This window comes from Hylobates moloch, unplaced genomic scaffold (genome assembly GCF_009828535.3).
Source record: "Hylobates moloch isolate HMO894 unplaced genomic scaffold, HMol_V3 SCAFFOLD_6, whole genome shotgun sequence".
NCBI classification, from domain to species: Eukaryota; Metazoa; Chordata; class Mammalia; order Primates; family Hylobatidae; genus Hylobates; species Hylobates moloch.
In genome coordinates this window covers 135801201-135823870 of record NW_026652281.1, presented here as the reverse complement: position 1 = coordinate 135823870, position 22670 = coordinate 135801201, and the positions used below count along the sequence as shown (strand labels likewise).

Below are 22670 nucleotides of genomic sequence, written 5' to 3'. Positions count from 1 at the left end.
TTCTCTTCTGCCTCCTCCTCTTCATCATCATCTCACATTTTTTGCCCACTCTGTACTGAACTCTTCACGTAGGTTAACTCATTCAAACCTTATGACAACCCTATGAGGTGGGCTGTCTTGTAATTATTATCCTCAATTAAAGTGGTAGAGACTGAGGCTTTCAAAAAGTGAAGTAATTTGCCCAAGGTGGTAAATGATGAAGCTGAAATGTGGGCTAGCTGAGGCCCCCTGAATCCAGAGCTGGTGCTCTTAACTCCTGCTGAGGCTGAAAATGAGGCTGGAAAGGGAGAATGGGCCAGACTCATGAGGGTGGCCTTGATCCTGCTGGCTAAGTTTTGAAAGCTGGTATTTGAGGAAGGTTAATCTGGGTTTTGATAGGTAGACTGGACTTTGCATATAACTAATAATTATGTAGTAGAAGTGAATCACAAACAGGCAAGTGTGAGTATTTGCTCTTTGATGTCCAGACAGAACAGCCTAGACCCCAACGAGTAATTTTTGAGGAAGTTGAGTCAGTACATCATGGAGTTGAGATGAAAGTGGACTTCCCACTCTTCTTTGCATGGCTTACGTGGGCAAAGTCAATGATACATATTCCTGTGCTTATGACATCACAGATCATCACCACGGAAACATCTGCGCTGTAACAAATGCTGGATTGCAGTGTCACTGAATGTGTCAGGGAGGAGAGGAAACTGGCTCAAAATGATAAGGCTCTGAATAATGAAAGTTCACTGAAATATGTTAGCAATGGCAGCCTCGGTTGTGGAGTGAAATATAAGCAGAACTATTCCGAAAAGCACAAAGCAGGACTTGTGCATTTTTAAAGGTTGGGCAAGGTTGGTTTCAAAATGCTGCTCACATTCAAAACATGATTTTCTTAAAAAGTCACTATCTATGCTGTCTTGCATGATGACAATAAAAATCCTTCAGGAAGAGGGAGCTCATCTCCCAAACTACGTATAGGAAATCTTCTGCATAGCAAAGAAAGGCCAACTGGGGGACTTCCATGTGTTTTGGGAGAAGACGTAAAGATCAGGAGCAAAATTGGCCATGATTATGTTTATTGTTTGGTAAGTCAGTGACAGTATTAGTTCTATGATTGCAGAAATTAATAATTAATCAGTAAAAGATGACTCTGAGCCCTCCGAGGATTTATATAAGTTGCACAGTGGTAGATCATGAACTGAATCCAGCCTTCAGCCATATTTATGTTTAGGTTGCATGGCACCTTAAGAAATTATGCATTAGTTGCTGGCAATTAAAAATAGAGAGATTATATGAAAACCTGGATTTACAAATGTCTTTTATAATCAGAAGAGCTGGTAGTGCTGGATCCACATTCTCAAATGGCAACGGGTAGGGAAAACTCAGAAATCATCTTCCTTTTGGATGAAGCACATACTCTACATTTAGCCACAATCCCCACCAATCCCATTGCATCGCCTCGTCCCATTTCATTGACTTACCTTCCTGCCTAGCCCTGTGAGCATTTGATTTTGTGGTCCTCGTTGGAGGGATTAGAGATTAATTGTTGTTCCTAGCACAGTTCCTAGTCTATGGAGGGCGCCCCCTATATTGTAGCTCTGATTAGTCTCTATCAGTTATAGGCTGAGTTATGAAAACTTGATCCTGAGATCAGTGGTATCCAATTGAACTTCCTGTGATGATGGAAGTGTCCTATCTCTGTGCTGTCCAATATGATAGCTACTAGCCACCATAACTGTTGACTACTTGAAAGGTGGCTGGTATGACTGAGGAAATAATTTATATTTCATATTAATTAATTGAAAATTAAATGTAAATAGCTGCATGTAGCTAGTGGCTACTGTAATGGGCAAAGCAAAAGCAGATTGAGTAATGAGATCAAACATCCAGTCAGCTGTCCTCATTTAGGATAGAATGTGGAAGATAGACAGCAGGGTTGTGTGTGTGAACTTGCCCATCTTACAAGAGATGACTTATAGTAGGCTTCATCGCCTAGGGGCATCTACTTCCAAAGCAGGAACCACTAGAATTCTGGCTAGAATTCTTGTCAATTTCAGGAGCCTAAGACATGTGTTTTACAAAATGTTTATGTGCACATTCATAGCAATAAGCATAAGTCATCTTAAGCTTAAATGGGAAGTCTGACTGTTCTCTGTCCCCTAAATGTTCAGTTAAGGGTACTACTTAAGTATAATAACTGTACTTGTGAGTGGAAAAGCTTACATTATTTTATGAGGTGCTTGACCCACACATTCACGACAGCATAGAGCCAAGAGCCAGGGTGAGTGAGGGTACTGTGAGAAGGAAGGCTATGGAATCCTGCTAGACTGCTGGAGGGATCCTCCCTTCTTAGGGCCAAGGGCACACAGGCTGCCATCTCTTGAGATTTCCATCATGAACACACTGAGCACATCTAATGATCGTGTTGCTATAAACCAGCCCACAAGTAGGATTCTAAAAGATCCCTCTCTCATGCAACTTTTTCTTTCGTTCACACCTTGTTTGCCTGGGAAACTTGTCACTGGCCCTCTCCACCATGCCTGGTAGTCAGAGCCCTCCCTTTGTCTTTGTCATAGAGTTGAAACCCAGAGCCATCTACCAAGCTGTGGCTGATTGGCAACCCACAGGCCTTTTTCCTGAAACCTGCCTGCTGTAAGCCAACTTTTCCAGTTGATCAATAAGTGACTTCACTGCTTCTAGGGATATGTGCATGGAGGACAAAACAAATGTCTGCTTTTTTCACTCCAGTTGAAGCTCGAATTATAGCTTCTGCTCCCACACCCATACCCCTGCCCCAGCAAAAAAACACATGCTTCCTCAAAAACATAGAAATCTTAAAGAAAATGATAGAAACAGTGTTGTAGCTAATTTTGTTAAGTGATGACTAATACTGATCCTCTTGTAATAGAAAAAAAAAGAAGAAAACACACGTGAATATCTTCTGCTTGGATCATTCATCCAATTGGAATTATACATCATCTAATCTTACAGTCAAATTCCGCTAAGAGGATACCATGTCTTTTTTATCTTTGTGGGCAAACATCAGTGTAAACTCCTATTATAGTAGTGAATTGAATGATTCCTAGAATTCAATAGGAAGAGAAAGACAAAACCCTCTAACAAAAAAGTAGATTCTACATGTTTTAAAATTTCTTCTTAGCAAAATTCATAGCAAAAACATTTCCTAGAAAAAGACCAAGGTAATATGAACTGAGAGTAACTAATGAAATGCTAAATTATCTGGATGCATCTATGTTTTTATTGCTGAATTTGGTCCTGCCTCCAGACATAAGGAGGCTAAAAATTCATATTCAGATAAGAAAAGGCAAACCTTGGCGAACAGATGGAGCAGAGTTCAGCATAAAGGTTTAATCCTATCAGGCCGATTCCTGTATGGCCATCTGGATAATCCGGCACACACATTCAAGGCCTGTTAAAAATACGACTCCAGCCAAGATTAACGTCACAGATTTTCCACTAGACTTGCTCATATTTGACTTTATGATTTTCCAGGCCCAGGAAGACTGCTTGTGAAGAACGACTTGAATAGTCCTTGAAGAAGCAGTTGCATATTTTTTTAACCTGAAAATTGTTTCCCCTTTTCACAATATCGGGTGTCCATTTTTGGAAGATTATTTTCGTTTCCTTTTTTCCCCTTGGCTTTCATTTCCCAAACTTTTCTTACAACAGGACAATAAGGAGAATTGGACTAAAAATAATTTTGTGCATGAAAGTTCTCCTTGTCAGGAAGAAGAGAGTTATTTACTTATTGTATAATCAGAGGCACGTGAATATACTATTGTTGCAACAAATATCACAATTGGATTCATGAATAATTCATTTTGAAAAATCTCTTACCCTCCATGACAATTTTTCTCCATTGCTTTGCAATGGAGTGACTGGCAGTCATAGAATAAGAGGCGGGAAAGAAACCCGAAGAACTGATGACAATATTTGCCTTTGGCTGCTCTAAGATTAATATTTTGTACATTTTAATTTTGGATTTGGCAGATCAAACGTGAGGTGGAAAACAGTATAGTCACACCTTGAGTTATAAAATTCTGAGCTGCAGTGTAGTTAACAAACAATTTTTGCATATTATGAAACAATGCTATGTTGTGTGTCATTAAATCAAAAAGCCTTCAACAAGTCTTTCAAATGCAATTTAGAAGTTACAGGTACATCAAAATGTCAAGATTTCTTACTGCTAAATTGTCAAATAACCCTGTGTAATGAACCTGCACAGTTCCAGATCTCCGACAGACAAACTCAGGAATCCAAAAGCGCTTGCCCTGGAATGTTTTGGATTACAGTTGTTGCACCAGCGTTTTTGTTCTTCCCTTGCTCAGGTGCTATGTCCATTGATTGTTGAGAAATTTTGCTAATTCGGAATAAAATAAGAAAGCTGCAAAATAGGAAGAGAATATAATTTGGGCTTAGTCTATAATTAGCAAATGGCATAAATTGGAACTTAGACACTATTTTGCTAAGTTTAGGTACATCTAGATATTCACCACTAAGCTAACACTGCCTTAATGTAGATGGACATTGGAGCTACATTTCCAAATAGTGCCTGTGAATTTTTCCTTTTCTTCTTTTCTGTGAGAGCCATTAATGCTGTCAAAGCAAAGGGCATTCTTGCCAAATGAAGTCACTTTGGAATAAAGGATGAAAAACACTTGAAATTCTCAATCTCCTCATTTAATATTTAATAGGTTTAATTGCATCTAGTAGGGAGAAATCTCTGTATCATGGGTTACATTTCTCCTTAAAGTGACAAACATCACACACACACACACACACACACACACGACTCTTTTTCATATATAATACATGAATCTTTGCCAAGTATTATCTAGATATGCTAGTGGACAGGGCAATAAATGCAGACAAATAACAAAATGAAATAAAAACCCTAATAAGCAATAAAATGCTTAACTACATAATGCAATTACTGAAGAAAATAAAGTGAGGCAGAAACAAATCCCTAGTAACACAAGTTAAAGCAACAGCATAAGTGTTATAAAGGCTGCTACACCTTGCATGAGGAAACTGTCAAATTTGTTTGTTTATTGGCTGAGTTTACTTGTTTATTTGGAGTTAGCATTCTGAAAGTGAAGTTTGTATATTCTGGTACCAGAGTTCAGGTCAGGCATTCTAACTGCTTCTGGTTTCTAAAGCATCCAGTTGGAGAATGGATAAACAAAGAATAGATTTGCCTCCTGTGCATGGTGAAAATACAGAGGTCCAGTCTTCCAGCTGGAAGAAAACTTTCTGTTGGTCCTCTTGCCTGTCCAGTAGCTGCTAGTTTCAGGATCAAAGAAGGCAGGTTGTAGTGCTAAGGAGCTGTGAGCAGGAAGGTCATCATTCACTGAAAAAAAAAAAAAAAAAAAAAAAAAATCACCAGCAAAAACAAGCATTCAGATTGAGCAGGAGGAAGAGATATCTGTGTGCTGAGTCCAAGTGGAATATTTTGTGCCCTCAATAGTCTCTCCGTTTCTCCCAAGTACAACATCACCAAAATTAAGGAGATAAAAGGGAGAAAAGCATGAGTTTTACGAGGTCACAAGTATCCCGTAGAAATGAGCTGAGCTCATGGGTTTTATGTTTTCTGCCAAGTCTCAAAAATTTGGGACAATAACATTAAAGTCAATTCCTCATTTCTGAAAAGTTTCCCATTAATATTCATTCCAGGCAAATGAGATCCTTAAAAAAACATTCTACTTTGGAGGGACTGTTGCCAGTTCCACCTACTCAGTACATTTAGCTGGATATGTTAGCAAGTAGCTGAACTGGGAGTTCTTAGGAAAGTCTTACAATAAACTACATAATCTGAACTGATGAGAGTATAGGGTATTCTCGTAAATAAACTCTGGTTAATGAGGAGCTGATGATAATTATTATAGCAGCAACTAGCGTATTATGTGGTGCATAGTAAAACAACAAAACACAAGTAGTCATTTTCTGTGTATTTTGCTGGAACTCTGTGAGGTGAGTGCCCACATGGCAACTACAACTTAAAGAAGGTAAGAGACTGTTTCGAGATTGCACTAAGTGCTAGATGTGGAATTTGAACAACTGGAGTTCTTGCCCATTTTCAAATACAGTCATACTCCAAATGTTAAAATCAACAACATAATTTCATATTTCTGTCTTTACTCAGAAGCCAGTAAAGGCTAGTGCCAGCATTTTCATCTCCATTGTAAGCATCAGTGGTCTGCTTTGTGGAAATGCTCACTAATAGCGAGTTCTGGTTAATAGAATTCTGGAAAAGAGAGTGTGCATGATTTCCTACGCCATATGTAATGGGAATGGAAAAGAACCTTATATCACCTTGAGATTTAAATTTAGATTTAGATTAGAAAATTTCTACATTTGTACATTTTATCAACTCACAGAGTGTTGTTTCTCCAGTGTATTTAGATACAGGAATGGAGAAAAAAGCCAAACAATATATCTCTAATTAGGCTTTCATAATGTCACATTGATTATCACAAAAGCCTCATTTTGGGGATAAGATATGATAAATGCTGAACCTGGGTCATCTATATGGCTACCCCAAACAAGTGAGGTATTGATCACAGCACAGAGAGATTTCGGAAGGAAAAAATAAGAGCAGCCCTAGGGCCCTGCTGATAGCTGCACACACCACTAATTCACCTCAATGGGCAGGCACCTCTGAGCTCAATTAACCCTTATTCCCAAGGCCACCCATAAACCCCGAGGTAAACATGGCTCTCCTGGCCCTTGCTTTCTATCAATGAAATAGATCATTTCTATTGGAGGCTGAAGTGCGATTCCAGCTTATAAATTCACCTTGCTAATAAAGAGACTGATGCTCCCAGTCCAAGTGTGCAGGCACTTGAATCATGTAACACTTATTCTGTAAATCAGAAAATTTTAAACTACCGAGGGCATCCGTGATTTCTTCTGCCTTCTGTGGCTTTTCGAAGGAAATATAAATGCTCGGGAGATAGAGCAGGTGATAGCAAATGTCCCCTGGTGCAATTGTCTGCACACAGAACATTAGTTGTTAAATACGTACTGGAGCTGAATGATTTTCTTTCTTTCTTTTTTTTTTTTTATTCTTCCCTCTCTTTTCCTTCTCACCATGACCATTGTTCAAGAAGCAAATTGGAAATCTGGTAATTAGGCCCTGACTCATGGTGTAGTGTTAGAGTCCTGAGCCAAAGTTCAACACCCTGAAATGAAATTTAAACCAATTAATCTGTTAGATTTTTATCGCTTGTCCGTGTTTTCTCAGCAATTCCCCCAGCACGTGGCCTTTGATCAACTCTCATACAAACGCTAAAATGTGTGCCTGCTGCTAGCAAGATGGGAATGACATTAACATGGTACTCATAAAACAATCAGAGCAGAGAAGCCCTCAAACAGGCAGGGCATAGTAATATTTAATAAAAGCACACACATAATCTTCAGAATTAGCATTTTGTGCCTTGCAGTACCTTTGGGAGAAGAGCTTTTATTTGTGGAGTGATCATTATTATAACAAAGAAGAGCTACCTAATAATTTCCACTTTAACTCTGCGATGTGCCATGAGCATTTCAGAGCCATTATGCTAAACTGTGGTAGGATAATCATGTTATTGTCGTAGTTTGAAGGAAGGAAAATCTACTTTTGTGGCTGGTGAGGGGTGGGGGAAGGGATTTAAAAAAAGAGGCAAACCCCGCCCCCTAACCCTAAACTTTTATTTTTAGTGAGATTTAAAACCAGAAATTGGGTCACTGGCCTTGTGGATACTTGAGTGTGAAAGTTCGTTGGAGAGAAAGAAAGAATCTTGTATTAATTAAATCAAAAATTTGTTGGTAAAAGTGGTTTTGTATTCAAATACCGCCCCCACATTCCATAATATTTTCTTGGAGATAGAATTGTATTGATTATCACATCCCTGTGCTGAATTGAACTCTTTCATAAATCTTTTCACAGTCAAATTCCACTGAATCCATCCACTGTGACTATTAAAAGTGATTTTTCCCTGTCTTCCCTCTGTTTCTCTCTGGGTATCCCAAATGTAAGAAACAAGTCCTTGGCTGCTTTGGATGTTGTCTGAGCTTTCTCAGAGAGAACATATCCAAAATGAGGAGAGAAGGGGAGGCTCAGGGTCAGCGCAGCTGTTTTGTTTGTTTTATTTTGCTTTTTTAAAATGTAATTTTGCTCTAAAAAGTACAACTGTTCTCTCTCATAGAATTAAATGTTCTGCTGCTACTTAATTTTTTAATTATTATTACATAGTACCTTATTTGTACACATTGAAAAAATTTAAATCATACAGATACATAGGGAATAAATGTTAATAGTCCTCCTTTTCTGTCAACCCCAGTCTAGTCCTTTTTATAAAGACCCGCTGGGGACAGTTATGCATATCCTTCCTTCCAGGCCTTTGTCCATCATACCTGTTCACATATAACTACATGCATACACATACTAGTGCATACACAGGTTCATATATATCATTTAAAAATAAACTTAATTACACTGTTCTTTAGTTTGCAAATTGTTTCTTTTTCACTTGCTAACCTATTTTGAAATCTTTCCATCTCAGTTTATAGAATTGTTTTGTGTATTTTAATGACACTCCTAGTATTCTGTAGTATGAATATACCATAATTTCTTTAACCACTCCCTACTGGAGGCACCTAGACATCTGAATTTTTTGCTGTCAATACCACAATGAACATTTGGGTACCTATAGTTTTAGCCACAGTTGCAAGTATTTCCAGGTCCGCTTTTAGCCTGGCAGGTGTGTCATGAGTAGGGTTGAAATGTAAAATAGCAGCCTGTGAGTTAAAGCCAGCCCACAAACATTTTGTTTGGCCTACGCATTAAAAAAATACTGAATTCGTTTCCAACATTTAAAGATTGAAAAATTTGATATAAAAATGTGGCTTCCTGGCTTCTTTGGAAAGATCACCAGAAACCCAGACGATGCTAGGCCTGCATTTTTATGGGGTCACCAAAGGCTGAAGCTGAGCAGTGCTGCCACCTTTCCCTGGGGCACGTGCAATTCACCAGCACCTTCCCGTTGCATTACAGATGTTGAGAATCAGTGGCCATTCATCTCATGCTTGTTCTGAGAGCCTGAGCTGCTGCATTCATTTGTATGTCTTGCCTTGGTCTACATGGGTCTGTGAATTCTTAACAATAGCTCTTGGGCCTGATTCTCTTTTGCTGGTCACAGGGTTTTCTACATTGCATTATTGACATTTTGCAGTTCTTCATTTATGGGGACTATCCCATGCATTCATGCATTGTTGGATAATTAGCATCTTTTATTTTATTTATTTATTTATTTATTTATTTATTTATTTATTTATTTATTTTAAGAGACAGAGTCTCGCTCTGTCTGGAGTACAGTGGTGCAGTCATAGCTCACTGCAGCCTTGAACTCCTGGGCTCAAGCAATCCTTCTGTTTCAGCCTCCCCAGTAGCTAGTATGACAGGCTTGCACCTGGCTAGTTTTTAAAAAACCTTTCATAGAGACAGAGTCTTACTGTGTTGCCTGGGTCAGTCTTGAACTCTTGGCCACAAGAGATCCTCTCACCTTGGCCTCTCAAAGTGCTGGGTTTACAGGTGTGAGCCACTACACCCGGTTTGACCTCCAGTTACTAAATGCTACTAGCTTCCCCTCCTCATCCTGTCTCTCTGGGATAGCTCATGATTCCTTTACATATTTTTCAAATTTGCCAGTGGGGAGGTGCCACCGAGCTTCCCCTCAAGACTAATATGTTATAACAGATATATAGGAGGAGCTTTGGAACCCTTAGAGGTCTAAACTTAGAAAGGTCTGAATGACTTACCTGCTCTAAGAATGGCATAGAGTCTCGAAGCAGGGATGGTGGTTGGTGCTGAGTGTAGAGGTAGGATGGACTGAGGGGTGTGTCATTCTTCCTGGGGTACTTCCCTTAAGGCTTTATCTCTCTAAAACTAAGAAGATGGTGTCAAATATTGTTTCCTCACCTGGTTATCTCTGGAAGCTTGATGCTCTTTTTTGCCTCTGAGGCACTGACATATAGCTTTGCTTCTGGAAAATTGCTCACAGTATTTGAAAACATTGCAACTTTCCTTGGGAAGTGTTTGAAAGCACATACACACACATGCATGTACACCCACGTGACTTGTGTATCCTACATATAACAAGTGGAAAAAAGAGTGAAGGGGTCAAGTTTAAAACCAGCAGGTCTTGGCCATGCTATTTTAAGGCCTTTCCTATAGGAGGGTTTCTCAAAGACACAGAAACACCCGTTTCCATCTCCTTTTGTGCAATGATGAGAAAGCCTGCAGGAGACCGTATTTAGCTAAAGAAATATGTGTGTGTGATTAAAAAAATAAAAATTAACAGAAATTCCACAGCTAAAACTGATAATAAACACCAAGACCATTTTGTGATCTGTGTGGATAATCTCAGGGTCAGCAATTAATGACCCCATTGGATTCCATAGTTTGGCTCAGTCAGGACTCTCAAGATCAATTCAGTTAAAATAATATCCTGTTCTTCTCAGAAGTACTAGGGATATCATAACACTTTTTGTACTCCATTCTAGCAACTAAGTAGACTGAGTTATAAATTAAGAATTGATATTTGGGGACATTAACAAAATGTTTCCAAACTGCATATGTATTTAGAACTTTATGTAGTTGTCAAATATAGTTTATTTCTCTTATAACTTGCTTCAAATCATACATCATATTCTACCACTGGTTTGGGAGTACTTCATCATGCATTTAAACATTTTTTACTTTTAAAGGTCACTTTTGTTTAAGAAAAAGCCCTATGGTTGTGGAACACTGATCACAACCTCTATGTATGTTAAAAAATCAGACAAGAAATGTCAAGTCACGAATCATTTACATCTTCTTGATTAATTATTTTGTTTTTGGGAGAAAGTAGAGGAGAGAAAAGTCATCTGAACTGCCCAGTTTAAGTTGTAAATGCATTGCTATGAGTTCAGCCAACATGAAATGTTTAGTTTGGATATTTCCAAATTTCTCTGTGCAAATTTTTAAGATTAATTTGAGTCAAAATCAAACCCATTCTATTTGTTTGTGTGGTGGCACGTGAGCAATGGTCCCACCGGGCTGGACTTAATATTTTCTTTCCTTCTTGCAAAAGTTAAAGCGTGACATTTTGCCAAATTTGACAAAGTCCAAATATTTTTTTGCCAGTTTTTTCCCGTTAAAATTAACTAGTGCTCTCATTGGCTTCAATGCTCGGAAAGTCAGTCTTGGATACTTAATAAACTTTTTATTAAAGATGAGGGTCCCATTTTCTCTCCTTGAACAGTATCTCCCTTTAGGATTTTGCTTTCTTGTTGTTCATAAAAATAATCATGAGAACAGAAGCATGACACTGTAGAGTTAAAAGTCCTCAGTGGCACAAAGGTGCCCTCTGAGAGATTTTAAAAACAATCCAACAATTACATTTATGCCCAGCAATTCTGTTGAAAGTATGCCATGCTCATTAAACAAACCACCTCCAGTCTATTTGGAATCACAGTATTTGCAAATTATTTCCCATCTCCAAGGGCCATTTATAATGGAAAGAAAAGAGATATGAAATTTTGAAAAAGTCAATTCTAGGGTTTTATGCCTGGGAAAGACAGCAAAGCAAAGGTCATGGAAAACTCTGTGGTTGAGCCCTGACTCAGCTATTTGGTTACATAATTCACCCTGAGTGACCTGCATTCTTCGCATCTGTAAAATGGGATCTATGACATTTATTTGAAAAAAAAATCTTAATGATTTTTAATGAGACATGTTGCAATGTTAGTGTTTCAGACAGAAGGCATGGAGCAAGAATCATTTCCTGCTCCAGTCTCCTCTCTTTCTTAGCTTCCTATTGGATGGTAATGTTTATCTAAAAAAATGTAAGTTTTCTTTTCAGGAGATATATTTAACTATGAAGCAATTCTGTAAGATTTCAAATATATTCCAGAAAGTCACCCATTTTTAATAAGAAAAAAATCCTTAGCATTTCACAAATTAAAATTTCCTTTGTGTTTTGTTTCATAAAGTTTCAGGTTTGATAAAGATTTGGGTAAAATATATGTATCATAATAGAAACGATGAAAAGAATGCTTTTCAAAACTGAAGTTGCACCCTGAAGTTTCAGGTCCTAATGTGGCTAGGAAATGCTGAGATCTTGAGGGACTTTCTGTTAGTGAAAAGATAAAAGATTTTTTTTTTCCTTTTTCTCAAGTCTTCATCATTAAAGTTTGGTTCTAACAGCAGACTCCTTCTCTTTTTCATGTGTGTTGAAAAGCAGCTACTCCCTGTATCAAAGCCATCAGCCCGAGTGAAGGATGGACGACGGGAGGCGCGACTGTGATCATCATAGGGGACAATTTCTTTGATGGGTTACAGGTCATATTCGGTACCATGCTGGTCTGGAGTGAGGTAGGTGTTGTCTGAACATTAATATCTAATAGCTTGATCTAGTTGAAGATACTGTCTATACTCGAATTTCTAATAGAATGTGTAGACTTTAGTGGTGCCGCTCTGGGTGGGCCAGCTTCAGTCTACAGAATTTGGGGAAACTAGAAGAGTTGGTTTGGGTTTACCAGGAGGCAACAGTTACTACTGGAATGACTTCCATTCTTTGGCCCATAAGCAATGGGAGAGCTTCTGTTTTGCAGTTTGTCTTCTTGGGCTTGCCATGGTGTGGAGGTCCTACTGTATGTTGGGAATTGAAGAGGAGATGCAAAGTCATAAGATGTATAGAAAAAAGCCCATTCAAGTTTTAGCAAGGGTGTAATCTGTGGCTGTTTTGTAGAAAGAGTCTACTGTAGCCTGATCTTCAGGGAACATCATTCAACGGCAGCATAATCCAGGTGTAGGTGGTTCTTGACATATTCGATGACTATTCATCAGAGAGAGTGATTTGCTGGGAGAACCTAGAACCACCAAGGGCTTTTTCTAGCTCTAGGAATTTGCAGCTCTCAAGCATCTCAGTGTGTGACTGCAACCCCCTGAAAATGACCGTGTTCTAATTGTGCAGTGCTATCCAAGCACTGTGATTCTTCTTTTAATCTACCAGTTGACTTTTCTGGCAACCATCAGCATCAGTTCAAGATTACAAAACATGCATCCTGTTATATAGATGCCATGGCAAATCTACCATTGTGTTCTCAGTTCTGAGCCCCAGTTTCTTAGCCAGCATGCTCCGAGCACCCTCTCTTTCACTTCACCAAAGTTTAGAATGAAAACAATATTAGGCCTACAAGGTACCATAGGGTGCATTCATCCCATTTGCTCTGTAAGCATGTAGTCATCCTAACTTACTGAGACTTACCATATGCTAGGCAATGTGCTAAACCTTAAGATAGATCATCTCACCCTTCTTTCTACACTACGAGGTAGATACTCGTAGCATATTTCTTTTCTTGATAAGGATACTGAGGCTTCGAGACAAATAGTTACATAGTCACAGAGCAGCTGCCCAAAGCCTATAGAATGTAAGTGATTTGTATATGGCCACACAAAGATTTCCATTTCTAGCTGTGCTCCCATGACACTGGTTTAGCCCATCTACATATTTTCTTTGTGTTGTTTTCTCTCTAGAGGGGCCATACAGATGAGCAGAAAGTTAAGGCAATGATACTTGGGTATGTTTGTCTTTCCAGAACAGAGGCTGTTCTTTGTAAGCCTTCTGTGTATGCTGCTTACTGCCAGTAACCCACTCAGGCAAACCCCTTGCTAGCTCGTGCTGCTGCTGCCTTGGTATTTTCTACTCAGCAAACAAGGGGTATGCATTTGGTCATAGAATCAAAGTTCTCATAAAGCCAAATCAGAGATGAGCTTCCCAGACCACCCAACTAATTGTTAGGCAAGTTGGAACATTCCAGGTATGAAAGGTGGAGTAACCTCCCCTTGCCAACTGTACTCTATTTTTTGTTGAAACTATTGGGTTGTAAATTAGAAGCATCAAATTCATGGCATGTTTTGCTGCCAGCCTGGTGTCTTCATCCTGCTGGAGACAGCAGTCCTCACGAGGACAGCCTGTCCCAGGTCTTGTGGGCTGTGTCTTCCACCTTTTCCATCTTTCTTTCTGTTGCTTATCTCGGAAGTTGGGAGATGGGAAGAGTAAATATAATACGGACTCCTTGCTTCCTATCATTGCAGTCAAAGTGGAGCTCAAAATTGGCATTTAAAATTACTGACCCTGTGAGAAGGAGGTGGGTTAGTCTGCAGCTTCCTATAAAACCTTGTGCCTTCTTAACCCAAGTGGACTCCGTTGAATATGGAATAAGGACACATCAGGAAATCATTCATTTGCACCTCTGCCTTGCGCTTAATCAAGGTCCCTCTATTTTTTCTCACTTTCCTACTTTCTTGACCTGTTTTGGGAACAGCAAAGGGAGGTTAGCATGTAACTTGGATTTATCCAAATTGCTTTAAAGGATCTGTTTCTATATAACAAAATTGATGAAATTCATAGGAAGGAAAACCCATTAATGCATTACCTTTGTCCTCCTCCCTCCTTTGTCCCTCCAGTGCCACTGCCTTGTGTGTGCCAGGAGCCCCTCTTCACTCTGTCCCAGGAGTCAGGGTGGGTCCAACCAGGAGCTGAGAGTGGAGGATGCATGCTCCTTTGTTGTCTGGCCCCTGCTTTCGGACTGCTCTTTGTTGTAGCTATGTCATAAATCAACTGTGACCCTGTCCTGGTGCAAACTGTTTCCCAAAATATTTGTGCAGATCTTCCTTTAAAACAAGCAAATCCAACTGCATTAGCAGTTGGGTACCTGGATGTAGGACTTTAAATTGGGCTGTTACCATCATGATTGTCCTGATGTTCAGAATAATGAGTCTTGTAGAAGTGAACCTTTTTTTGTAATATTCTAAACTATTTCTATATTTAGGTTTTTATACAGGCTACTTGGCACACACAATTTTCTCTGCCTTTTCATGGAAGGAGAGAATTTGATACTGCCCCAAATAAAGAAATCCATTGTATAAAGGTGAGAATGGAGAAATAGCTCAGACTTGCTAAGGGTTCATCATGTGTAGGCACTTTATAGGTATTACTTTAAGCCTCACAATAGCCTTGTATGCAATATTCCTGTTATTCTAATTTTACATATGAGTGAACTGAGTTTCAGAGAGGTTAAAAAGCTTGCCCAAGGTTACACAGCCAGATAGGACTAGAGATTGGATTTGAACTATACCGTATTTTTTTTATATATAAAGGAAGGAAAAGTCCTAGTTAATAAGAGAGCATGTGCAATCTTGAGAGAGGGAAGAATGACAGAAAGAGGAAAGAAAGAAAAAAAACGGAGAGGTTTCATAAGCCAGGTGGTATAGTAGTAGAAAGTAGTAATTGTAGTCGTGATGATGGTTGTTTTTAATCAAATAAAATTACATGAGTGCCTTTTATTTTTGTAGAAGCAGAAAAATATTAACCAAGTTTGAGGCCATTTGTCAAGGCTTGCATTGTACAGAATCAGAATTTGATCAGAAGACATCTAAGTAAAAGCTACAGAAAATGCAGAGTATGACTAATATTAGCTAACATTCATTCATTGAGCACTTAGTTCCTGCCAGGCAATATGATAAGTGTTTGTTAGCGCCCTTGTGGGATTCTCACCACTGTGTATGATGTTGTTTTTATTTTACCGACGAGGAAATTGAAGCTTGGGGAAGTTAAGTAAGTGGTTCAGTTACCAAGTGGTAGAGAGACGAGACTTGAACCCAAGCAGTCCAACCCCAGGGCTTACCTTCTTAACCTTCCATAATTTAGCCTATGCCACCATTTTTATAGTAGGGTGTTATCAGATCAGGGTGATAGGCTCACATTGCCATAATGTCTTGTGCTGGGGGTGCCTTAACAGTTGCTGTTACCTTCCAAGGTCAGGTAGAATTGGCATGTACAGACTCAGAGGTAAGAGGGCTTCCCTTCATCTTCCAGTTGTATGTTTGTGATCGGCGCCACTGGATTCTAGGTAAAATTTATCTTTATGAAGTAAAGGATACGTGCCTGTGCTAGGGCAAGACAGTTCACCTGTTTAGCCTCATCTCTAGAGCTGGATCCCTGTCCATCCAAAGTCTTTGCCCCAGACCACATGATCTTGAGGTTTATGCCATCTCTAAGATCTAGGCCTTCTAATTTTTAGTAGACTTTTATCACTTCTGCATTTCCTTACTGTATACCCAACACACCCAGGAAGCAGGCTGGCTGGCTAGGACAAGTAGATAACATTTCAGATTAGCAGCTAATGCCATTATTTAGTCTTTTTTTTAGCTAAAGAATTTTTTAAAGAGCCAGAGAAAATCAGGCTGGCTTAATTGACTCTAATCTGTGCTCTTTCCCTACCAACCCAATCTTCTGCCAATGAGTAGTTCAGTTTAGCTCATGGATCGCCCCCTGAAGGGTGGGAAGAAGAAAGGGGCACTTTATTGCTCCTAACTCAGCTCTGCCTTCTGCGAGCTCCCAAGTTCACATGGCTTTCTTGTGAATTTGATTTGCCCCCTTCCTCTTTCTTTATTGTTTCTTGCGCTTTCTCCCCTCCCTCTTTTTAGAAAGTAAATTATTTTACCCTTATTCTTGTGCTCCTTGCCCTGTCCTACCCTAAAAGTCTTTCAAAAAAATTGTTTTAGTATTTTATATACAAATCTAGGAAAACTAGCAGGGTTGATGTGTGATAATGTTTAATGTGGGGTGAGATTTTTTTCTTGACCAGAGCCGCACTTGGTTGTTTTGCTTTTCTACCAACATGTGAATTGGAGCAGGGAGGGGCTCCTGCTTCTGGTTTGCAGAACTAATTGTTATTTTAATATCTCCTCCGAATTCCTCCAATTTCTAAATAGTGAGCACTGGTTGGCTTGCCTGCTGGGTGTCTAGCACTGGGATAGGTATCATGGGTAATTAAAGTTGGGCTTTGTGGGATCTGGTGTTTTATTTGGAAAGACAACTTGCTTCCATGAAGCAAATTAGAGAGTTACATAATGTATTTATATAATCTAGTATTAAATTGGTAGTTTACAATTCACGCTAAGTTCTGGAAGGCAGTGAGAATGGTGTAGTCAGAAGTAGATTGTTTGAATGACCAATCAAGTTCCTCTTATGTATGGATGTAGCTCTGTGCTAGGTACGTTAGGCTCTCATGACCCTTTTATTTTATCACAGAATTTATACAACTTAGAGTATTTAAGCTGTCAATTAAAAAAAAAAGTACAATGGTGGGTTTGGTGGGGAGCAGAGAATAATATTCCAGGCAAGGGTTGAGATTGCATGGGGTAGCAGTGGATAAGGAACCAATTGAGAGACTTGGGTATTGATTGTCCTTCCATTGCCCAATCAGAGGATATAGATTTAGTCATTGTTGGTCGCTGGACCTCAGTTTCTCATCTGAAAATGAAGGGCTTAGTCTATATCCTCTTTGAAAGTAGTGCTACAATTCTAGCAATTCTTTTTTTTTTCTTTTGAGACGGAATCTTGCTCTGTTGCTCAGGCTGGAGTGCAGCGGCATGGTCTCACCCCACTGCAACCTCCACTTCCCAGGTTCAAGCGATTCTCCTGCCTCAGCCTCCCAAGTAGCTGGGACTACAGGCACGTGCCACCACACCCGGCTACTCTTTGTATTTTTAGTAGAGACAGGGTTTTGCCATGTTGGCCAGGCTGGTCTCAAACTCCTGACATTGTGATCCACCCGCCTCGGCCTCCCGAAGTGCTGGGATTACAGGCATGAGGGACCGCACCCAGCCTAGTGATTCCTTTTAGAGTTTGTTCCCCTGAGAATCCCCCCACAGTCAGAAGGGGACAGTGGTGGCAGGTGGAAACTGCTCCTTTTCTTCCACTGTTGTTCTTCTCTTTCAGAGCACACTTGCAATACACAGATGTGATGTTTATTTGCAAAAGGATTCTTTGAACTTCATCAAAACAATTTAATTGGCCACAAAACTGGATCTCCCTATTGATAGGTCTTTAGTCAATATTTTTACTCTCTATGCTTCAGATTCTGGTATCTGATATAAATCTGAGACTTACGCCACAGTGTTGGCCTAATTCATCTTCTAGATAATGCTATGGAAGACTAGTTCTTCAGGATATTAATAGATACCCATTGGGAGATGAGAAAGGGAGATTTTTCCTGGTAAGTTTGGGAAATGTTGAGTCAAACAAATTCTACTGGTCATTCTTCTAGGGCTTTGCACAATGTTTGAGGTACTAGCGTGCACTGCAAATACTTAGATACAGTATTCAGCATGTCCCAAACTTTTGTGAAGGCAGAACTCTTTTTTTTTTTTCTTTTTTTTCCCCAAGGATCACCTTACGGGGAGATATACTGGTGATGGCTGAAGTGCATTTTGATTTCATGCTAATGGAGCCAAGTCATGAAATTCAATCACGAAGTGGTTGGACTGGGATAGATGTGAGAAAACCATCTGAAATATTTGCAGAATATCATTCAGATTAGACTAGGAATGTTTAGAGCCATTATTCTTCAATGCTGCAAAGCTTTGAACAAAATTTCCCTCATATTTTGCATCTGGTTTTAGTCAGTACACACTTGGCATTAGATGCTATATGATTTTGTAGGGCAGCTATATTTAAAGATTGCCAGTACCACTTAGCTCAGATGGGAGAAGCCAAAGTTTCCTTGTATATGAAGCAATTAGTCTCACACAGGTTCTCGTCGTTGTCTTTATCCCGATGCATGCTTTCTTCAGCTACATCCCCAGACATAGGGAATGAAGTCAAAAGAAACCTCTGGGGGAGACCTGTGGGGTGAATATAGTTGGGTAAATGGTGGTTTAGGGGCTGAGAAGCAATTTTGCCACTTAAATCAAAAAATTGGAAAACCAAGTGGTAAATGCAGTCCTTGATTTCTTTCTTTCTTCCTATCTATCTCTACTTTCCATTCTCCTTTGTACACATAGCTCAGAGGAATGATTGTCAATAAACAAGAGGATTGGCTTCTCTATGATATTCAAGAGTGGATGACTAAGATGCATACATGTATTCCACCGGAAGTTTCCCAGGCCTTTTTGCCCGGCCTTGACTCTTACTGAACCACATGTAGAGTCACCACATTTTAAGGGCCTTGAGAAACCTTTTTTCAGTCAAGTATAGTTTCTTATTTTGTGAGGAAAAAGAGACTTCACAATGGTAGGGTGGCTTGTCCTGGGAGCATATTATCTACTTAATGCTGGGCTCAGAGCCCAGTTCTCTTGACATCCAGCTTCACCCCCATTCAGCTTTTGGTTATACCAGATTTTCTCATGAAATTTCCATGGGCTTTTAACATACTTCCAGAAATTTGCCAAACCTTCCTAAATTTTATACATAATTGCCCTAGCACTCTAAAGGCTTATCTATACCACGTTTTATGTGAGATACAGCTCCACTAAAATAAAAAAGAAAATTAAGGTGGAGAAAGACATTATGTCAAATATTACCTCTTTCAAAATGTCATGATAGAAATGTAATACAGTGTAAATAGTTGTGTCCATTTATTTTACATATATTGAGGCTTACATGTATAAATTTAATTCAAAGTTGATTGAATGCGTGGATTTAAAATAACTCATAGTTGCCTATTTTTTTCTAAATATGTTTCATGTCCTATATTTAACCTTTGCTTATTGACCATCTATTATATAGAAGTTGCTTTATGCAAAATTATAAATGTTATTTGTTAAAAAATTTAAAAGCAGTCTGGATTAGTTGCATTAAACTTTGAATATGACTTTGAAGAACAACTTTCAAGCCCAAGTAATTTTATGAGAAATCATTTCTAAATGAGCCAGCATATTAAAAAAACAGATAAAAATGGTCTAATGGCCTTTTTAATATAGTTTCATAGTTACAACCATGCTCACTTTATTCCTAAGATGCCTTAGTCTATATTTTTATTTTTGATGACTGAGACACTTGAAATCTATTTTCTATGTTGATAATTATGAAATAGTTAAAAAGGACTTTAAGATGACATTTTCAGCTCATTATTTACAGTGTGTTCAGGAGGTACATGTGTCTGTAACTTGAAAATAGGAACCACAGAAGTGTGATGAATTTCTAATTTTTATATGAATCAATGACAGAATTCACACCTGGCTGCGGTCATGTGACTTTTATGAAGGAAATGAATATTTATGGATATTTAGATAGTGCTGTATTCCTTTCCTGCTGATTGCTGATCGCTGGGATGGCTCCCTGATACCCTGAACTAAATAAAGCCTTCTACCGTATACAACTTTTACTGGCTTTCTCTTTTCTAAAGCCACAACTTTTTAGTTTGAGATTCAAGCACACCACCTTGACTCCAACCTTTCTTTTCAACATCGTCAACCAACATTCATTTTAATTTATATTCTGTTCCATTGACTTGTTAGCTGCTCCTTGTACCTGCGGTAATTTTTCTCCCTGTCTTGCTGGTGCCATTGCTCCCCATGGGATCCCTTTCCCGCCTTTCTGTGCCCATATCCCTCTGCCCTTTAAGATCCTGTAAAATAGCACCTTTTTCTCTGAAATCTTCCCATATGACTCCAGGTATAGAATATTTTCTCTTCTGTCTAAATTCTTATGTTGCCTTATTTCTACCATACTGTGTTCCTTATACCTTTCCATCTTTAATTATCCTGATTTAAGGGCATTCCCTCTTCCTTGAAGGCAGGATCCAGGATAAATTCAGCTTAATCTTCTGTGATGCCCAGCACAGAGCTTTGCACATCTGAGGCGTTAGTGAAAATTTGTTGAATGACACTATTTCCCCATTCATTCATTCATTCATTCATTCAAACAAATGCTCCCTAATAGCAACTGTTGTAGTTGACAATGCTTGAAAGTGTCAGTACTAGACAGGTTGTGGTCCAGGTTTTGCTAATGCATGTATAGGTAGGTAGTTTATATTTAGATATAATTGTTGTGTAATAAGTATGCACATAAATGTCTTAATGTAAATCTATTGGTGATGGTGAAGATTGAGTAGTAATAGAAGTAACACGTGTTGACTGATTGACACAAGTGATGCCTTTCCCTACACTTGTTACAGGAATTGTGTCAATTAATCCTTGTAATAAACTATCAGATAACAAGTCCCATCCTACTCTCTCCCCCTTTCCCCAATAAGGAAACTGAAGGTCATAGAGGTTGAGTGACTTTCCAAAGTTCTCACAGCTGATTATTGACAAAGCTTGGATTTGAATCAAAGTCTACCTGACTCCATAGCCGTCTCTTAACTATCTAATATGAATGTAATAAAACTTATTTATCCAGAGATGTGTTATAATAATCTCAACTCTCCAAAATTCAGCATGAAACCAGAAGCAAGCCAAAAAAGTAAATAAAATAAAAAGCTTTGGGTTAATGAGAACAATACTTCTTAACAAACTATGTTATCTGTTTTCCTAGGTCACAGCAAATTAGAAGGCCCAAACTAGAGGCAGATCATGTGTGGAGGCAGGCTATTGGATACAGGCTCAGTGACAGCTGATGGCCTGATGTCTAGGGAAGAAATGGAAAACCTAAAAAGCAGACACAGAACTATATTACTATGCAGCTCATTAATGACAGTGGCCCCGAGTAATCAAAAAAGAGCTGGCAATTATATTTAGTATATTCTGTTTAAAACAGCAAGATATGTATAATGCAACCTTGAAAGACTTTCAGCAGAAGCAGTTGTACAGCCACATTATTAAAAGGGGTTTGGCTTCAGTTTTTTGTAGTGCTTACTTTTATTACAACTCTGAGTTCCATTACTGGTTGTATGTGCTAGTATAAATGTATACCATATCTAGATATGACCAACACCACAAAAAATGTTAGAGTGAGTCTCTGTATCATAAAGCTTTGACATCTTTTTTGTTTTTAAGCTTGGAGAGACTCTACAAGTCTTTTGGTGAAAGGTGAATTTATTCCCTGACTACTTAATCTATCAGTCTTTTGGCTTTTATATTTTTCTTTACTAATCCATAGGCAAAGATTCTGCCTTGTGAATTGCCAATGTTGATAACAAGCATTCATCCCCTTCCATAAATGCATTCTGATTTCCTTTTCCTTTTATATTTTAATTTTCAAACAAACAAGCAAGGAACATAGGACACTGAGCCAGGCCTGAGTAGGGAATGATGTTCCTTCTTGACTGAATTTAGAAAAACAAGCCTTGAGAAAGAGCTCATTGTGCAGCCTCAAACCACAGGGGCTGGCGTTGCTGGTGTCTGATGCTCTCCTTCTGGAATACCCTGGGCCTCAGGAACTCACCCTTGCTTTTCCAGCTCCCAGATGGTCAGGATGGGATCCAGTCTTTAATGGAGCCCAACTGGCACAAGATCTACATCCTGGGAAGAGAGCTGGAGAAAGTTTATTTAAAAAATAAATTACAAAATAAATAAATAAATAACCCACAAAACCAGAGGTAGTGGAAGCATAATGTATTTACTTCAGTCTTTTTTCTCCCAAATCTGTTATTTTGAAAGATGATCTTGTTGCCATTTTGTTTTGTACAATTAACTGCATTGATTTCAGGACCTGGTTACATTCCTGGTCAGAAGAACTGGGCAGTATATTTCTGTGAATGCTTAATGACGATACCAGGAAGTTTGTGGTGGCAAAGTAAAAAGTTTTTTTGTTGTTGTTGTTTGGGAATTTTTTAGTAAAAAGAATTCAGAATGGAGTGGTGTTGATTATTTTCTTTTTGTAGATTCATAAGAAAATTTAGTGAATCTT

General features: G+C 38.8%; 1 protein-coding gene across 6 annotated transcripts in view; it reads left to right on the top strand.

The window, feature by feature from the left end:
- Nucleotides 1-22670, top strand: part of EBF1 (EBF transcription factor 1) — a 403345-nt gene that overhangs the window by 289294 nt on the left and 91381 nt on the right. For 4 of the 6 annotated variants that reach the window (XM_058440091.1, XM_032158511.2, XM_058440090.1 and 1 more), the window contains exon 9: nucleotides 12273-12403. In XM_058440091.1, coding sequence (XP_058296074.1) covers nucleotides 12273-12403 — 131 coding nt within the window. Of the gene's footprint in view, nucleotides 1-12269; nucleotides 12404-22670 lie in introns of all 6 variants that reach the window. The other 2 variants (XM_032158510.2, XM_032158508.2) reach the window with 1 other exon arrangement.